Source organism: Dama dama, chromosome 29, assembly GCF_033118175.1.
Source record: "Dama dama isolate Ldn47 chromosome 29, ASM3311817v1, whole genome shotgun sequence".
Taxonomy (NCBI): Eukaryota; Metazoa; Chordata; class Mammalia; order Artiodactyla; family Cervidae; genus Dama; species Dama dama.
In genome coordinates, this window is record NC_083709.1 from 32,927,371 (window position 1) to 32,946,513 (window position 19,143).

The 19,143-nt window shown below is 37.4% G+C and overlaps 1 protein-coding gene across 2 annotated transcripts in view; it reads left to right on the forward strand.

Moving 5' to 3' along the window:
• The window catches only part of MLLT3 (MLLT3 super elongation complex subunit), a 290,049-nt gene that overhangs the window by 147,977 nt on the left and 122,929 nt on the right, over nucleotides 1-19,143 (forward strand). For both annotated transcript variants that reach the window (XM_061132904.1, XM_061132905.1), the window contains exons 3-4: nucleotides 9,364-9,446; nucleotides 18,827-18,970. In XM_061132904.1, coding sequence (XP_060988887.1) covers nucleotides 9,364-9,446; nucleotides 18,827-18,970 — 227 coding nt within the window. The remainder of the gene's footprint in view (nucleotides 1-9,363; nucleotides 9,447-18,826; nucleotides 18,971-19,143) is intronic.

Here is a 19,143-nt window from a genome sequence, read left to right on the forward strand (position 1 = left end):
TTGTTTTACCAGAGTGGAGCTACATTATTTCCCTTGGTTTATTTGGGAAGGTTGAAAGATCGTCAGGCTGAACAGGAACCACATTCTTGGATTCACGATATATGAACAGTTGCCATCATATTAGCATTGCCCCATTCTGTCTCCATTTGTAATATCTAATGGAGCTTAAATCAATTAGTATACTTAGGATAGGCTATCTTTGTGTGAAATGCCAAACAGAACAAACAAAATAGAATCCACAAGATGCTGAAAAAGAATTTTGTTTTTAGCTCTTTCTCTAGTTAGGACAATTTTGATTCCTTTCCTGGAAGTATTTTTTTTTTTTTTCCTACTGAAAAGAGAATAAAGCAAAAATAAATTAAGAAGAGAAAATTTGGCTTATTGACCTTTTGGGGATGATTATCTTTTGGACTTTCTGTGAAGTTAGGTTGTAGTGATCTTTTAGGTGGTTGTATATTTTTTTTTTAAACAGAAAATGACTGTTAACTTTAATTGACTGTATTTGTTTATTTTTGTAACACACTCCCACTTCTGTCACCCTAATGCAGTCTATATGTGTCTTGTGTGTAACATCACTTCATCATCCTTTGCATTGAATACTTAAAGGGCGAGTATTAAGAACTGCATGCTCTACATGAAAAGATGGATGTACCACATTTAAAAGTGACTCTTAGACACTGTGCACTTACTAAAAGAAAAAAAATTAAGTTGAAAAATATCCCTTTAATATGAAAAGGAGAAAATTGTAACTTCAATATTCTAATATTTTGAGTGTCATCATTTCTGTGTTCTTCCTTTGTTTCTTGATCCATGTGGTTTTTTTTTTTTCCCCTTGCAGCATTGTTTCCCTCCCCTTGAGTAGGTAGCTTTATACTTATGATTTTTCTTTTTCTCAGATTGCACTTAAAATCCACTCCTTTTTTGTGGTTGGCGTTCTTTAGTCCAGATGCTTCCTTCTGTACTGTGTTTAGGAGCTCTATTTCAAGGGACAGACTTAAAAACAAAAAAACAAAAACTCTTACTTTAGATTATACAATTCCCAAGAATTCTATCTCCCTAAAAAAACCTTCATGATGAAGGATCTTCAGGAAGATTTTGTAAGTAGATGTTTTGTTTTCTTGGGAGTTCATAGCATTGGGAGAATTTAAGATTTGAGAAATCAAACTGTGAGTTAGTAAGAGCCAAAGCTTTGTGAGTGTTAACTGGTGAATACAGAATGGGAGAGAAGGTTCAGGAAGGAGGAAGTAGCCTTCACCTCAGTTGAAGAGGAAAATCCGGGTAAGCAGCCCTGGAGGCAGGTGTAAAGACAGGCTTTCTTTAGGCTGTTTACACATCTGTCTCTGTAAGCAACATAAATAGGGCTTTTTTTCCTGCCTGGCCAACTCATACCCTGCTCCTTGTTTTCTTTGAGGTTTCAGCTTAAGTGTCACTTTCTCAGGGAGGGAAATGTTCGTCTAAAATAAGGAGGAACTCCCAATTTTCTTCACATCAGCCTGCTGTATTTTCACTGACGTCCCTATTATCCAGTCCTCTCTCAGTATTTTCTTGTACCATGTATTTTTTCTTCTCTCCTCTTCGCCCTCCCTGCCTCCCAGCAGTGGACATAAGGTTAATAAGTGCGGGGCCATGTCCGCTGTGTTTATCACTTTATCTCCAGTCCCTAGAATAGAACCCGCACTTAGCAGAGAGTGCCTTTGGCTAGACTGTCATCTGCTTGAGAGCAGGATTCCGCCTTACCTGTGTGTGTGTGTGCTCAGTCGTGTCTGACCCTTTGGGACCCCATGGACGGTAGCTCTCCAGGCTCCTCTGTCCAGGAGAATATCCAGCCAGAATGCTAGCGTGGGTTGCTATTTCTTCTCCAGGGGATCTTCCCAACCCAGGGATAAAACCCACATGTCCTGTGGCTCCTGCGTTGGCCAGTGGATTCTTTATTACTGAGGCATTTGGGAAGCCAGCCTTATCTTTGTAGCCCAATGATTATATAGTGTCTCTTGAATTGAATTATTTAGGCTAACATAATTGAAAAAAGTGAGAAGGTAGGATAACTTTATTAATGAAAACATCCCATTCCTTTTTTCCCTCTAAATAAGAAGCAGTATCAGTCTCAGTGATAGAGGGACCACGTGTAAAACCTGGGATAAATCTAGGTAAAACTTTGATGCTGAAGGACTGTCCCAAGGATTGGTGACTTATGCTGTTCCAAAAAGCATGAGGTGATTATTTTAGGAAGTGAGATTCTTCAGTGGCTCTTAATATATTTGATTAAATAATGAAAAGCAATATTATATTTAGTTTCAGATGTGCAATATAATGATTCAAAATTTTTATAGCTTATATTTCATTTAAACTTATTATAAAATACTGGCTATATTTCCTGTGCTGTACAATATATCCTTGTAGCTTTTATAAGTACATTTATTTTATACATAGTAGTTTGTACCTCTTAATCCCCTACCCATATCAAACCCCTTCCTCTTTTTTTTTTAATCCCAATGGTAGCCACTAGTTTGTTCTGTGTGTCTGTGAGTCTGTTTCTGTTTTGTTATATCCATTGATTTGTTTTACTTTATTTTTTAGATTCTGTGTATAAGTGATTAACATATTTGTTTTCCGTCTGACTTACTTCACCAAGTGTAATACCCTCCAGGTTCATCCATGTTGTTGTAATGGCAAAGTTTCATTATTTTTTACGCTGAGTGCTATTTCACGTGGTATATGTACACCACATCTTCTTTATCCTTTCATCTGTTGATGGACACTTAGGTTGCCTCTGTATCTTGGCTGTTGTAAATAATGCCACTATGAACATTGGTATGCATGTATCGTTTTCAATTAATGTTTTTGTTTTCTTCGAGTATATACTTGGGGGTGGAATTGCTGGATCATATGGTAGTTCTGTTCTTAGTTTTTTGAGGAAACCTCTGTACTGTTTTTCATAGTGGCTCTGAAAACTTACATTTGTACTAACAGTTCTAATGACCAGTTTTTGGTGGTTGTTTTTTGATGTGGTAGTATGCATTGAAATGAAGATGCTCCTGCCACATATTGTGAGGTTCTTTGTTACTTCTCTAGTTTCCCTAGGAGATCATTTTCCATGTAGCTTTCCCTGATGGACCTTATGCAGTATGGTATTATGAAAAATATTTTGCCCAAGGTTTAACTTTAAGAGTGATATCTTTAAGATAGATCTCTTAATTTAATAATTCTCAATAAAAGAATTAGGTCTGTCTTAGGTTGAACTTTCCCTGAAGATTTAGTTTTGCTCTTTCTTATCATATTAGCCAGGATGTGTGTTTCCACTGGGCCAGTCATTTGAAGCAGTGCTATATACTGAGTTATATTGAAGGAACTTGGGACAAACTGGTGTGGGTGCTATCAACTTTAGTGAAAGATATAAGCTTGAAGACTTATATTTAATACTTCCTAACATTTCTTAATGATATGTCGTTTTAGGCAATCTCTGTATTTTTTTGGCTTATTTTTTCCCTCCAGTTTTATTGAGATATACTTGACATATAACATTATGTAAGTTTAAGGTGTCTAGCATGTTGGTTGGATACATTTATTTATGGCAAAATGATTCCCACCGTAGCATCAGCTAACGCTGTCATTCCATCACATAATTTTCATTTTTTTGTGTGTGATGAGGACATTTAAAATCCAGCCTTTTGCAATTTTGAAGTATATGATGTAGTATTTTGGTGAATTTTGCACCTAGATAACTGACATCTTAAGACATGGCAAGAATTCCCTGGCAGTCTAGTGGTTAGGACTTTGTGCTTTCACAGCTGTGTACTGGGTTTTAGGGAACTGAAATCCTGCAACCTGTGTGTGTGTGCATGCATGCTCAGTTGTTTTCTGACTCTTCGTGACTCCATGGACTATAGAGCCTGCCAGGTTCCTCTGTCCATGAGATTTTCCAGGCAAGAATATTGGAGTGGGTTGCCATTTTCTACTGCTTTGCTGCCTTTTTATATGATCCTTGAAGAAATGATTATGAAGGGGGTCTTATTTTAATAAGGTGGTTATGTCTTCTCCAGATGAAATGTATTGATTTAACCTCAGCTAGATGGGCTAGTGATGTAACTCCTCTGAAAGGTGAAAATGTGCATACATTAAAAAAAAATTCTCTATTTTCTCCCCGTTCTGGAGAGAGCCATGGATCTTCTGAGTCTATACATAAAGATTCCAAGTTACTAAACAATGAAGCTATTTTTATGTGTCATCATTAAGATTTTTTTCAGCATAGCCAATTTAGAGTCATGAACTCTTACTCCAGGTGTAGGAGTTTTGTGTAGCATTCAAAATTAACAGTCCCCTTTTTATATATGTTATCCATTTTACCCTTCCTGGGTTTGGATGTGAATTTCTAAGTGTGTGTGGTGTGAATTCTCTATGGAAGTATATAAGCTTCTTCCATATTACCTGTTTTTGTCTTCATCATTTTCAGTGTTTTTTCTTATACAGACTGTTCTGTTATGCTGTAACTTTCCTGAGGCAAAACTCAGGCTCATACTTTCTGTTTGCCACCTAGGCATTTCTTCTCAACTTCCAGGCTTGCTATATCCCTTCCTTCGAGGTCGTACTAAAGTTACATTTTATTAATTCTACTCTGTTTCGTAAAAAGTAGGCTGGGTTCAGAGATGAAAAGAGGCCTGAGACGCAAGCTTAGCCATTGGAAAGCACAGAATTAATCTAGTGTGAGGGTGGGGCTTGATTATAGCTTGTCTATTAGACTTAGCTAATGGGATCAATAAGAAAAAAGGCTGAACCCAGAAGAGGGACAGGGCTGTTTTTGTTGTGGAGTATTGGCTGAAGGTTTTCCAGCCGAGGTCTGTTTGAGTTGGTCCTGGAGTGGTGAATCCTGAGGAGGCCATGTATTTCACATCTGCCCAGCTAGCTAACTATATCTAGCTTGCTTCTTTATAGCTTTGTGAAAGTTATTTGGGCAGTTATCTTGTGTGGCCACTGTTCTCTACTGCATAGAAAACAATTAGATTTTCCCAACTGCATTTGAATTTGAAAAAAAAAAAAAAGTCAACAAGGTAAAAACAACTCAACAATACAGTTCATGAATTGCCTGGTATTATCTTTAATACATTTTCAGGGAAATAAGGAAGGGACACAAAGTGGGAAAACATTTTTTTTTTTTTTTTTTTGTTATTTGGAAATACTTGTTTTGAAATGGGCCGAGTAGAAGCAATGGCAGAATCTGTGTGTGTGTGTGTGTGTGTGTGCACACACACATGTATGCATGTGCTTATGAAAAAAAAAATCCAACTGTTGATTCTTGTTCTTTTCAAAATGTCAGGAATGTAAAGTCTTGGTCATGTTCAGTGGCAGGGCGATGCCCAGCCTAGACGTTAATCCTAGATGGACAGAACAGTTGGGGACAGCAAGATGGCCATATTAGTGCCTGATTCACTTTTCTTAGGGGCTCTGATGTGGTGCAATGGAAGCAGGAAGAGAAGGAGTCCAAAATGCTAAAACTGGAAGGGACATTGGGCCCAAAGCCACGGTAATAACCGGTCTCTACATAAACCAGAGAGAGTTTAGTATGTTTCCTTTCTAGAGGGCTTAGCACAATGAATAAAGTAAAAGCAATAATTATCGGTGGGCAGCTGGGGCATGTCCTTAACAAAAGTTAGAACCAGTTCTCAACTTTCAAGAGAAGACCTCTCTGTGGCAATACTTTTTATCACTTCTACCATTTTTATAATATTATGTTGATGGTAGGGAGTTTGGAGAGGAATTTGACTGGTTAATATCAGTTCATTGCTGCTTGTGAAATTGCAACTTCTTTAGCAATGGTAGATCAGCAAAGAGTGGGATGAGTCTTTTTTTTAAATTGAAACGTAGTTGATTCATAATGTTGTGTTAATTTCTGTTGTATAGCAGAGTGATTCGGTTACACATATACATACACTCTTTTTGTATTCTTTTCCATTATGGCTTATCACAGCACATTGAATATAGTTCCCTGTGCTATACTATACAGTAGGATCTTGTTGTTTATCTGTTCTACATATACCAGTTTGCATTGACTGACCCCAAAATCAAGAGTGGCATGAATCTTTAAGAAATTCAATTCAACTTTTATTGAGCACCTATTATTTGGTGCTCAAATAGTAATGGTGGTGGTGTTGACCTTACGTTACTTAGTCTAGCGAGGAGTCTGAGAGGTGAATGAATATTATCAGCCTGCCTCATAAGTGCAGCGGGAGAAGCTTGGAAGAGAAACAGGGAGATGTTCTGAAAGAGCTAACGTCTGGGCTGGAGTTCGACAGGAATGAGAGTTCCCAGTGATTTCTACTGAATTAATGCATATAATTTAAAAGTGAATATGAATCTCTCATTTTATTGTCACCTAAAAAAATTTGATGGCTTTCTAAAGATGGGTATACCCTCAATAACTTACGACATTTGACATCTTATTACATAGATCTTAATAAATTCTTAGGATTAGAGACTCATGTTCATGATTCTGATTATAAAACAGTTGAATAAATAAACCAAACTACTTCCCCCAACTTGACTTTTTTTCACATTAGAACTGTAAGTTTGTATTTGCACTGCTACTGATTTTCTGTCCTGTTCACTGTGAATAAAATGTTTCTGTTGTTTGCTTCTAATTAAGAACTCAGGGTATTCAACAGACTTGTTCATTTTGATGAAAAATACTGCATTTAAAAATAACTGAGGTATGAGTTGGTAAACAGTTTTTATAAAGCCAGGCTTCTATGGAATAGTAATACATAACAGATCATTTCCCTTAGAGGGTGGAAAAAAAAAGAAAACTAAGACCGTCAACTATAAGATGTGCTTATTAACAGCTGCTTTCTATAATAGGAGCAATTTGCATGCAGAATAGAGAAAATGAATTATACAAAAGGGTGTATAGAAGAACAGCTATAACTTCTCCGGCATGTACAGAAGCCCACAGAATAAACTTCCTTCAAATGACATTGGCATGATTAAATCCCAGGCAACCTGGCCAGTGAAACTGCTGTTCTGAAAAGAAGCTGCCAACTGGAAATGTCATGGGTGTAATACTAGCTTTCTGGGTGGGGTGGGGTGGGGGTGCCCATGCATTTAGTGGCATCCCGCCCCCACTCAACATTCAGGGTATTTGATAATTCATGATAGATTGGCAGGTGGTCAGTGGATGATGGGCTGAAGCCACTCTGAGTCCTTTTGCTTTTTTCATTTTTTATTAGAGAAACTTGTAAGGTCAGGTCAGATGCCTCATTCATCATTTACTTCTTCTGATGTCAGTTTGGGGAAATTTTCCTAAAGTGGGCTACAGGAGCTAGCCTAATATTAAAATCCTGCCTTCAGTATAACTGTTTGTAATTGTATTTGTATTCATGGAATGTCTAACCAATTTTTAAGTATACCATCTTCATCTTCTGCATTAAAAATGCCTTAGACTTGTATTTCCCCACATATATAATCTTGAGTCTTGACAGCCGTACTTACAATGTACACGTGGTGTTCTCTCTTTTAAAAATTATTCATTTAACTCCTATTCCCTTTTTTTTTTTAACATTAAACTTTTACTTTATATTGGAATAGCGCCGATTAATAGTGTTTCAGGTGGACTGCAAAGGGACTCAGCCATTCATATACATGTATCCATTTTCCCCCAAGCTCCCCTCCCATCCAGGCTGTCGCATAACATTAAGCAGTTCCCTGCGCTATACAGTAGGTCCTTGTTGTTATCCATTTTAAATATAGCACTGCGTACCTGTCCCTCCCTTTTAAAAGGGATAGGGCTGGAGCTGTTTAGAGAATCCTTAGTCCAGGGCCATGGAATTCAGTCTTCCAATCCAAATCCAAGGCTTTGTACTTGTTTTCTTTTTTCTGTTTTCATCGGAAAAAGTTACATGACCATTGGGTATTGTGCAGGTTAGAGTTCCTGCCTCGCTTCTGTCGCATCTTGAGAACGGTGTGTGCCAGGACCTGTGCCGGGTCTTCTACATACATCATCCTGTTTGATCCTTACATGGTCCAGATGAGGCATCTGAGGCTCAGAGGACTGGTGTAACTTTGCAAAGGTGGCCTGGCTAATTCGAGATGGATCCCAGATTGGCATCCAGGTATACCCGAGCCCTGGACACTCTTCATGTTCCTGAGTAAATGTTTCTGTCTTGAGGAGTGAAAGGGAATTAGAGATGAGGTCCCTGAATATATGATAATAAGGAAGTCTGTTAAGTGTCCAACCAATGCTTCAGACAGTTAATATACTTCAGGAAGGTAAAGAGAGAAGACATGATAGTACCTTGTGGGCTGGAAAGGCTTTGTGAGGAAACTGGGATTGCAACTAGCAGAAGATAATGAGTAGCATCAAAGTATGAGAGACAAGAAGAGGACAGAGTATAGGTAGGAATACTGGGCCTGTTGGTGGTGAAGCAATGCAGTTGGATGCAGCATAAGAGGTTTGGTGGGTAACAAAAGGAGGAAGGTTGAAAAGGTAGATTGGAGCCCTGCAGAACTGGGTTATGTGCTATATGGTCTTAATGTACAGCATGTGCATTTCTACTTCTTTGTGATACTGACTACCAATATGCAGTCTTAGCTAGAGTAGTTTCAGTTGGCTTGTGATTGATTTTGAATGAATGGAAATTTTAGTGGGGTGAATCATATTTAGCTTCATAGGGCATATGTTCTTTCCCAAGTCTAAATAAGTCTTTCTTCATAAGAATACAAAAACCTTATTGTTTCTTATGTATTATTATGATATAAATAGATTTGAAGTGTTTATATGTATCACAATATTTCAGTAAATATTCTTTGATGGAGGTAATGGAGAATAGTGAGACTTAATGACATGGGAAGATACTGGGTTTGGGATCTTTCTAAGGAAGGAGGGTGGTCCTGCCACTTTTTGATATGAAAATTAGGATATCTCAGAGAACTGAGAGGTTTGGGGTAGAGTGATATACATCACAGACTAGGCATAGATAGTATGTTTGTTAGGAAACTGATAGTTGCTTTCAAGCTTTGGGTCACAAGGAACTGTCCTCAGTTTCCCTGAAGCGTTAGGGCAGGGTTTAATAACTGAGGTCAAGTCATTCATGACCATGGCTGACACTGGTGCTCTATTCCTTATCAAGCCTTGAATAAATAACTAACGTATTTGATTTATACAGGAATATTATTATTGTAGATTCTAAACAAGAAATGAAGAATAACTAAGAAAGTTAGTTGGGGCTTGGCAAGGGGCCATGAAAATTGAGAACGATGTAGGTGGAAGGATGGGATTTATTTATTTATTTTTTCTTGTTTTTAAAGGAAAGAAGAGTGTCTTTTTGCCTATAACTTTCATCTCACATATTCTTTTTTTTTTTTTTAATGTTTCAGTGTGCAAAGATCCACCTTACAAAGTAGAAGAATCTGGGTATGCTGGTTTCATTTTGCCAATTGAGGTTTATTTTAAAAACAAGGTATGTAATCTTTACTCATTAATCTTTCAATAGAAGATCCTTCATTAACCAAACAATGTTTCAAATAGTTTTGATTTATAAGCACTTCTATCACTAGATGGTTTTAAAATAAAAGTTAAATTTGTCTTCTGGGAATTTTTGCTATTGTTGTCCTTAAATAAAGAGGAAGTGGCTAGAGAAAGATAATTTCAGTTCTGAGGAGTCAGATTATGTGAAATTCATTAAATGTCTCTTTTAAGAGAAGAGTGATTATCATTTTGAAAAAGAAGATTAATATATGTTTGTAAAATAGAAATTATGGCTTTTCGGTGAAATGATCTTTGTCTCATTTTCATACTTCTAGAATTTTGAGACATTCAAAGAATTATCTTTTATTTATCTTTATCTGATCTTTATCTGATACACACATACAACACACATATATACAGTTATATCAGCTGCTGCTGCTGCTGCTAAGTCGCTTCAGTTGTCTTACTCTTAGCAACCCCATGGACTGCAGCCTACCAGGCTCCTCTGTCCATGGGATTTTCCAGGCGAAAGTATTAGAGTGGGTTGCCATTGCCTTCTCCGGTTATATCAGCAAGTGGATATTATGGATTCTATTGGATTTTAAAAATTTCAACAGTGCATAAATGGCAAAACACACAGACTATATAATATTGGACAAATTGCTCAACCTCTGTGGGGCTGACTGTCCTTATTTATAAAATGGGGATAGGATAAGAGTACCTACCTCGTAAAGTAGCTAGGAGGAATTGATCAAATAAAGCAATGTAGAGTATTTAGAATTATGCTTCATATGTAAGTAAGCACTTAGTAAATACTAGCTGTTATTTTTAATCACCCTGTTTCTTTCTTTCATTCCTTTCCTGATTACTAAGGTAATCATAGTTCCTAAAACCTGCTCCAAAGTGAGATAATTCACTTTTTTTAAAAAAGGAATTGAGCTATTAGAATGTTGTGTCATCCAAGCTAGTGTTCCACAAAGTCTGGTGCTTGGACCAGCAGCATTGGCATCACCCAAGAGCTGGTTGGAAATGAGATTCTCAGGCTCTATCCCAGATCTGTTGAATCAGAATCTCTGGGATGGGGCCTGGAAATCTGCACGTTTACTGGCCTTCCAGGTAAACAAACACCAGTAAGTATGAGAACTCTGATAAGCCACTCCTGAAATACTGTCTCACCAACTTTTTCTTTTTCCTTTTAATTGAAGTATAGTTGATTGCAATATTGTGTTCCATTGACTTTTTTTTTTAAGTGTTTGTTGTGTTTGTTACAACATTGCTTCTGTTTCATGGTTTGGTTTTTTGACGGAGAGGCATGTGGGATCTTAACTCCCTGACCAGGGATCAAACTCTTATCCCCTGCATTGGAAGGTGAAGTGTTAACCACTGGACCACCATGAAAGTCCCTCCACTGACTTTTTCAACGTATAGAAGGCCCAGCCTTCAATTCAATAAAAGCCTCTTTGTGATTAAGAGATAATTTGCTTTTAAATAAGCTCTACTGGAACTATCCTGAAAAGTTGGAAGGTGTAGAAAACAGGGGTAGATTTTATTTTCCATATTTTTTCAAAAGCCAGTTCCCTCATGTGCCACATTGCTGCTGCATGACCCTCCTATACATGTTACCCTTTTAAATTGTTTTTCTTTATATTTGTATTTTGGGAACATTATTTGGGGGTATTACACAGTATTGCACATAATCTACTTCTGTGTAAATATTTGAGTGTTTACTTTGTCCATGGCAGTTTGCTAAACCTTTTACATATGTTACTTAATTCAGCTGGTTTATAAGAACTTTTGAGAGGTTATTATTCCGACTCTACAGGAAAGGAAACTGAGTCATGGAAAGATTACATGGCTTGTCCAAGGCCACACACAGTTGGAAAGTGTTAAAACCAGACTCTTAATCTAGGTCTTTCTCTCCATTGGCAATTCTCTTAACTTCGGTTCCTCAGAAGAAGTCACTCTTTGCCAGAATAATTACCTTCCTCAGTAGTAATACCACTGAAATGTTCACATGTTTTTCATCAAATCAGAATTTGTTGAGATGTGCGTATGTCTGTTCATATGACATGCTTTCACACTGATGTATGGATTTGTTTTTTCTCATTTCAAGATTTCCCTTAGGAAATTAGTTTTTAGCTTTCTTTTTTTCCTTCATTAAAAAAATTGAGATATAACTTACACATCATAAAATTCATCCTTTAAAAGTATACAACTCTGTGGGTTTTAATATATTGTACAAACATCACCAGTGTTTAATTCTAGGACATTTTCATCACCTCATAAGAAAACCCTGCATCCATCAGCAATCGCTCCTCATTTCTTCCTCCCCCAACTCCTGGGATTAATCTGTTTCCTTTAAACCATTCATCTATTTCCTTTCTGTGTGTAATATCCTATTCTGGGCAGTTCGTATATGTGGAAGCGTACAATGTGTGGCCTTTTGTGTCTGCCTTCTTTCATTTACTGTATTTTCAAGGTTTATCCATGTTATAGGATGTACCGATACTTGCTCCTTTTTATAACTGAATACTGTTCCATTGTATAATGTAGCCCACTGTATATGCCACACTTTATTTATATTCATATTTATAATTTGATGGACATTTGACTTGTTTCCATCTTTGCCCTATGAATACTGCTGCTATGAACATTCATATGCAAGTTTTTGTGTGGATATACGTTTTCAAGTCTCCTGGGCATATACCTAGGTGGAGTTGTTGGGTTGTGTGGTAACTCTGTGTTTAAATTAACTTTTTGAAGAACTGCCAAACTGTTTTCCAAAATGACCGTACTATTTTACATTTCTACCGGCAGTGTATGAAAGGTACATTGAAAGCTTTAGTTTGAAAATAATGCTGCAGTGAAGTATCTTCCCTCCTACTTTGTTTTGAACTTCTCCGGTCACTTTTACAAGCTCTCATTTCCTCACAGAGATATATTTTCTGAACTGCCAAGTTCCCTTCTTTACAGAAATAATTGGAATCTCCTCATCCACCTGATTTAAAAAGAAAATAAATGCAGGATGAAGAGGCAGCAAGTAATGTGTGTAACACGTGGGCACACACAAATGCAGCCTTGGTAATTTGGGGAGCAATTCTTGTGACTGAAAGACATACTATTTATTCACTTGTGAGGAAGTTTCAATTTCTTAAAATATGAAAGAAGAAAGATGCACTCGAGATGGAAAATAGTTATTCCTTGGGAGCCACTGTGAAATAGACACGTTGGCTCACCACTGTTTAGTAGATATCCTATTTAGTGTCCAGATTAGTTGATTTCTATTTTCTAGTTTTAGATTTTCTTTAAGATTTTATACTTAATAATTGCCGTTTCCCCCCACCCCCACCCAGGTGCACAATGGAAAGTATTTCAGTGTTTATAATATGAAAAAGTACATACATACATGTGCTCAGTCGTGCCCAACTCTTTGCAACCCCATGGACTGTAGCCCACCAGGCTCCTCTTGTCATGGAATTTTCCCAGCAAGAATACTGGAGTGAGTTGCCCTTTCCTCCTCCAGGGGATCTTCCTGACTCAGGAATCGAACCCACATCCCTTGTGTCTTCTGCATTGGCAGACAAATTCTTTACCACTGTGCCAGGATATACCTAATTGTAGAGATGTGGGTTAATTACTGATGGGTTAATAATGCACACAATGCTATCTAGCAATTAATGTAGCAAGATGGACATGTCTATAAAACAAAAATGATGACTTAAATGTTACAGAAGTTGTTGTATGTGGTTACGATATCGCTTATGTATGCAGCCATCACTTACGTATGAAGCCAAGAATAAATGAGGCTACAGAGACAGACATATGTAGTACAAGAGCCAGAGTGGGAAGGACAGCACAGGAACCAAAGGGCATGGTTTACTGGGGGAAGAGGGATGGAAAGGCCTGTATTTATAAAACTTTATTTCTTTAGAGAAAAAGGCAAACTAACATGGTAACAGTGTTATCATCTCTTTAAACTCAGTGGAAAATGCATGGGTGTAGTATTTTAAGTACTTTTCTGTATGTTATTGATTCTTTAATTAAAATTATTGCTGTGTCTTCTCTTTTAATTTATCTTAGAGTATCTTAGAAAGCAAAATTTTGCTGTCTTTTATTCTGGACCTCCAAGCTGGATGTATTTCTTATATCTCTTCCTACTGAAATGACCCATGGGTGAAAATTTAGTAGGTCTGGGCCATTTCTCCAGAATGTTCATTTCATTTCTTTTGAGTGTATGTCATTGTCTTTATCCCTGGAGTTTACTTAATTCTGTCTTGTAGAAAGAACATCCATTATAATAATGGTTTATGAAAAAGTATTATTTCAAGTCTTCAAAGGGGATGAGAGAAAGCAGCAAAAGACCTCCACTTAGTGTTGGAAGGGGCCTGCCACCGCCTATTCAGTATATATCATCTTGTCCTTGGTCCCATCTCCATCCTAGTACTTTTCCTGCTTGCAATAAGCTTGTCTTCAGTTTTGCTCACTTATTTGAGAGGTCAGAGTCACGAGGGGTGGTGGGGTGACAGTGCTTGTTTTGAGTTCTTGTTTGTTTATTCTCTTTTTTTGTGGTTGTATGCAGTGAAACAAGCCTGTCTGTGAGAATCATGTGTGTTTCAGAAACTAAACCAACAGGCCCACTGAAATATAATTGACTGTAGCACTTCAGGTTTGAAAAGATCCCATGCTTCTCTCTTTCATTCTGTCCTCAGAAAGGTACATAAGTAAATGTCAAGGACTGAAGCAGACTGAGAGGAATAATTTAATGTTGCCAAAACCAGGTTTCCAACCTCTAGGAAATGTATTCGTTTTATATGGAGAATAAATAGATGCTTCCTTGTTTGAACTTTGAAGAAGAATCTTTTCTATGGAGCATAGATTGATGTTAGATTGATGTCAGCCCACTGAGAAAGATATTCAGTTGGTCAGAACACAAATTTATGGGTATTTTTTACTTACTATAAAAAAATTTTAAAAGAAAATTGCCCTGAGGATTCATGCAAAGATAGCCACTTTTTGTGGCCATTTAGCCTTAGTTTTACTGAAAAGTGATTTTTTCCCCTTTTTTTTTCTCTTGGTTATAAACTGATGTGAATTGTAAAGTGATGTTACTACCTCTCTCTTTTTAATCTGGTAATTATTATATTCATCAGTGTATTTTTTTTTTTTCTTTAGAAAGTGTGCGGGAGTATACTGCTAGTAGAAGTGAATGGAATAAAACTTAGGAGCTATTCCTTTCACTTCATTTGATCATTGTTAACTATTTGGTATGGCCTTTCCAGTTTTCTCCCCATGCATATGCATAGATAAAAAAGTATGTCTGAGGACTTCCCTGGTGGTCTAGTGGCTAAGACTCTGTGCTCCCAATGCAGGGGGCCAGGGTTCAATCCCTGGTCAGGGAACTTGATCCCACATGCTGCAGCTAAGGCCGGGAACAGCCAAATAAATAAATAAAATAAATAAATATTAAAAAAAAAAAAAAGTATGTCTGTGTAGAGCTTGGCAAGAGTATAATATATCACATTTTAATATTTTCCTGTGACTTGCCTTTAATTCCCCTAGTGATAGGCCTTTCCAAGTTTTTGGAAATATCTGCATGGTATTCCATGGTAATGATATCATGCAGATTATCCATATTTTTTGTCTACTATAAACAATGCTACCTCGAACATTTTATTTTACATCTATATTACATTTACATACCTTTGCACACATATTTGAGTATTTCTGTGGAGGAGATTCTTAGAAGCAGATTTACTGAGTTAAACATTGTATGCATTTAGTATGTTGATAGATATTGCTAGTGTGTCTTCTCAAAGGCTTTATCAATTTGCATTCCCAATTGTAAGATAGAAAATGGCCCTTCTTATTTTTCAAATGAATTCTATGGTTATAATGACTATTTTGCAATTCAGAGAAAAGGCAGATAAGCTAAAAAAAATGATTATGATAATTACATTAGTAAAGGAATGCTATAACAGGGATGTCTAATCCAGATGGGTTAGGAGGGTTTGGGAGACTTTTCACAGGAGTTCTTGCTTCAGTTAGGTCTTGAATGATGAGTCTGCATTAAAAGAGGAAAGTTTGCTGGGAGGGGAAGCATTTTTGACAATGGGGAAGACTATATGTGAAAGGCAAATTGACTGAGATAGTAGGAAACACTGGGGAACAGCAAGTGCTTCACCTTTGTGAAAGGACAGAGCCTAGTAAGAGCACAAAGGAAGTGCAGGAAAGGTATTAAAAGACTGTAATGGTTATTACCAGGAAGTGGGATTTTATCCTGTAGAAAATGATGAGCCATTAAAGGCTTTTATGTCAATGGGAAGATGTAATCTGACTTTTGTGTTAGAAAGATCACTCTCTTGTCATTGTGGGTGGTAGAAAGGGGTAAGTTTAAAAACAGAGGCAACCAGATGAGGAATGATCAAAGTCCAAGCTAAGGCAGTGGTTAGCGTGACTAGAGCAGAGGGCATAGATTTGAGAGCTCCTAAGGAGGAATACTAAACAGACCTCAGGAACAGTTTGACTTTGATGAGTAAGGGAGAAGGAAGTGTTAGGGATGATTGTAGTGGTAAGATTTCTGTTTGCCATCATATAGAGTCTAGGAGAAAGGACACATGAAGACAACTTCAGTTTAGGATAATGCGTGACTTTGCTGTTGCTGCGGTTCGTCCCAGTGGAGGTGTGGTTAGACTGGAACACAAGCAAATGGAGTCAGGTGCTGGGCTGGAGGTAAAGAGAGGGGAGTCGCGGTCATGTAGGGGGAACCAACTTCCTGTAGTGGGTGTTGTCTCCCTGGGGAACTTTGCGAGAAGACACAGGGCATTTAAGAGTCAATGAAAAAGGAGACACAGCAGCTTGTGATGAAAACTGAGAAGGAATGCCAGTGAGTGTGAGGAAAATGGCGCCCTGAGAGAGAATGGCATTCTGATCAAGGAAAGAAGCAGCAAGCTTTCTGCCAGATGAGTAATAGAAGTGAGAGACAGTGAGTGAATGAGTAGAGACTATGATTTAGGTAAGTTTGAATGAAGAGGTGAAACCCATGAATATGTAGCAGGTAATGCCTACATTCTGACAGTTTCAGTTGCTAAGACTTTTTAGTCAGAAGAACTGGGTTCAAATCACTTTGTTATATTACACGTTAGTAATATAACAAACTCTTTTTTGGAAAAGAAAAACATTGTTTATTTGACTGTGCAATTTTAGAAAATACTGTAAGTAAAAAACACACAAATTCCTCATGTTGCTGGTGGGATTTTAAAATGGTGCAGTCACCCTGGAAAACAGTAAGGTTGTTCCTGAAAAATGTGCAACATAGAGTTACCTTATGACCCAGAAATTGCACTCCTACGTGTATACCCAGGAGAAATGAAAATGTATGTCCATACAAAAAAAAAAAACTTGTACACAAATGTTCCTGGCAGCATTGTTCATAATGGCTAGAAATGGAAACAACCCACATTTCTGTTTACCAACAAATGGATAACCAAAATCAAGAATACCCATATGATGTATTATTATTCAGCCGTAAAAAGGAACGGACACATGCTACAACATGGATGAACCTCAGAAATATCATGCTGAGTATGAGAAGCCAGTCACAAAATATCACATATTGTGTATATATTTTATGTATGTTCATGTATTTATGCAAAATGTCTGGAATAAGCAACTCCATAGAAACAGAAATAGATTAGTGATGCCAGGGGCTGCAGGATCTGGGGACTGGGTAATGACTACTAATGAGTTTGAGATATCTTTCTGGAGTGATGAAAATCTGAAATTAGAAGGTGGTGATAATTTCATAACTCTGTGAATGTACTAAAACCCAGTAAGTATTACACTCCTAATGGGTAAATTTTATGATATGTGAATTATTTCTCAATAAAGCTATTATTAAAAAAACATAAATAGGTGTTATTAAAAAAGTAAAATGGTGAAGCTAATGACAAATTAAAAAAAGGTAACATATCACAGAGATGGTTAATATCTATAATACACAAGGACTTTTATATAAAGTAATAAATTCTAAGTGCCTTAATTTCCTCATCTGTGAAACCGCTGACAGTTGACCCTAAGGAGAGCTATGAGAATTAAATGAGATAAATGTTAAAGAACATATTATTGTTACTGTTATACTGAGTATTCATTTCCCTGTGGATTCCTGAGAATCTGTCAGTAGAAAGGTTTAGATGTTTAGCTAGCTAAAGTAATGACTGGAGAGTAGAACCTTGAGTATCATGGAATTATAATTATTGTATTCTCTTGGATATGTGCTGTTTTGTCCTCCAGGAAAATGCCATATGTTTATTCATTTCACAGGCATTATTGCATTTTTACGATGCACAGGGCACTAAGCTAGTTGTTGAGGGTACAATGATGACCCAGCCATTATTCCTCCTTTCAAAGATCTTATGATCCAGCAGGGTAAAAAGAGATAGTAAGAAGAGAGTTATTCTAAGACGTGGCAAGGATAAGAGAGAGAGGCACAGAGAACAGAGGAGAGACAGGACTGGAGTTCAAGGAAGCCTTCCCCATAAAACCTGAATAGAGAGAGATGAGTAGAAGTTACCCAGGTAAAGCAGAAGGTGGAGAAATGGAGGTAGATAATGACCCTGGTGATGTAAAGCAAGAGTGAAAGCCAGGGTTAACTGAGAATGAGTAAAATCTGGGAGCAACCAACCGCAGCATGTGGCTAGACCATCAGATGGGTGGAAAGGCTATGGTAAGATACGGAACCAAGAGTAGATGCTAAAAATCCTAAGTGGCACATAGGTGAGCTCAGATTATTATTCTGATGGCACTGGGAACTTGTGAATTTTTAATCAAGGAGTGAAAATGGCTAGGTTTTTGTTTCATATGGATAATTTGGAGGCCTGAATGAAGAAGGAATCGATAATCTATCCTGAAGTAGGAAGAACTGCTAGAGGAAGGATTTTATAGTAGTCTGGGCAATGGGTAAGAGCATGCCAGGTATTGGTTAGAGGGCTTCTTCAGGAAATACTTTAAAAGAGAAAACGGCTGCTCTTGATGATGGGTGTAGGCGGTAGAGTCAGGGGAGGAAGAGTGGCTTCAGGGGTGTCTTAGGGCTCCAGTTGAGTGACTGTGTTACTGGTGTTATATCTCTTGAGAGATTGCAAAAAAGATGATGAATTTATTCTTTTCTGTTTTCCTCGAAGACAAGAAATTAATTTTTCAGATGTTTCCATTTTGCTTTGTAGATAGTTCCATGATGATTTTTTTCCCCCGGTACTTCTTTGACACTATAGCTGTTAGACCTCTGGGTCTTTTCTGATCCTTCTCAGGAGTAAACTTTTGCTCTCTAAATCTCTATTTATGCCTAACTCTCTGTGTTCTTTTTTTTTTAACTTCTAGGAAGAACCTAAGAAAGTTCGCTTTGATTATGACTTATTCCTGCATCTTGAAGGCCATCCACCAGTGAATCACCTCCGCTGTGAAAAGCTGACTTTCAACAACCCCACAGAAGAGTTCAGAAGAAAGTTGCTGAAGGCAGGAGGGGTAAGTGATACTGTCTTCTTGTGAAAAGCCTTCCCATAGAAAGCTAGTTCCTTGTGTGTCAAGAAGTATGATAGTGTTTTGAGAGAGGTAAAAGAAATGAAGCACCTTAATGACCTCACTGTGTACTCATGGTTTGAAAAGAAGAGGTAAGCAAACAATATTTTAAGTAGCTA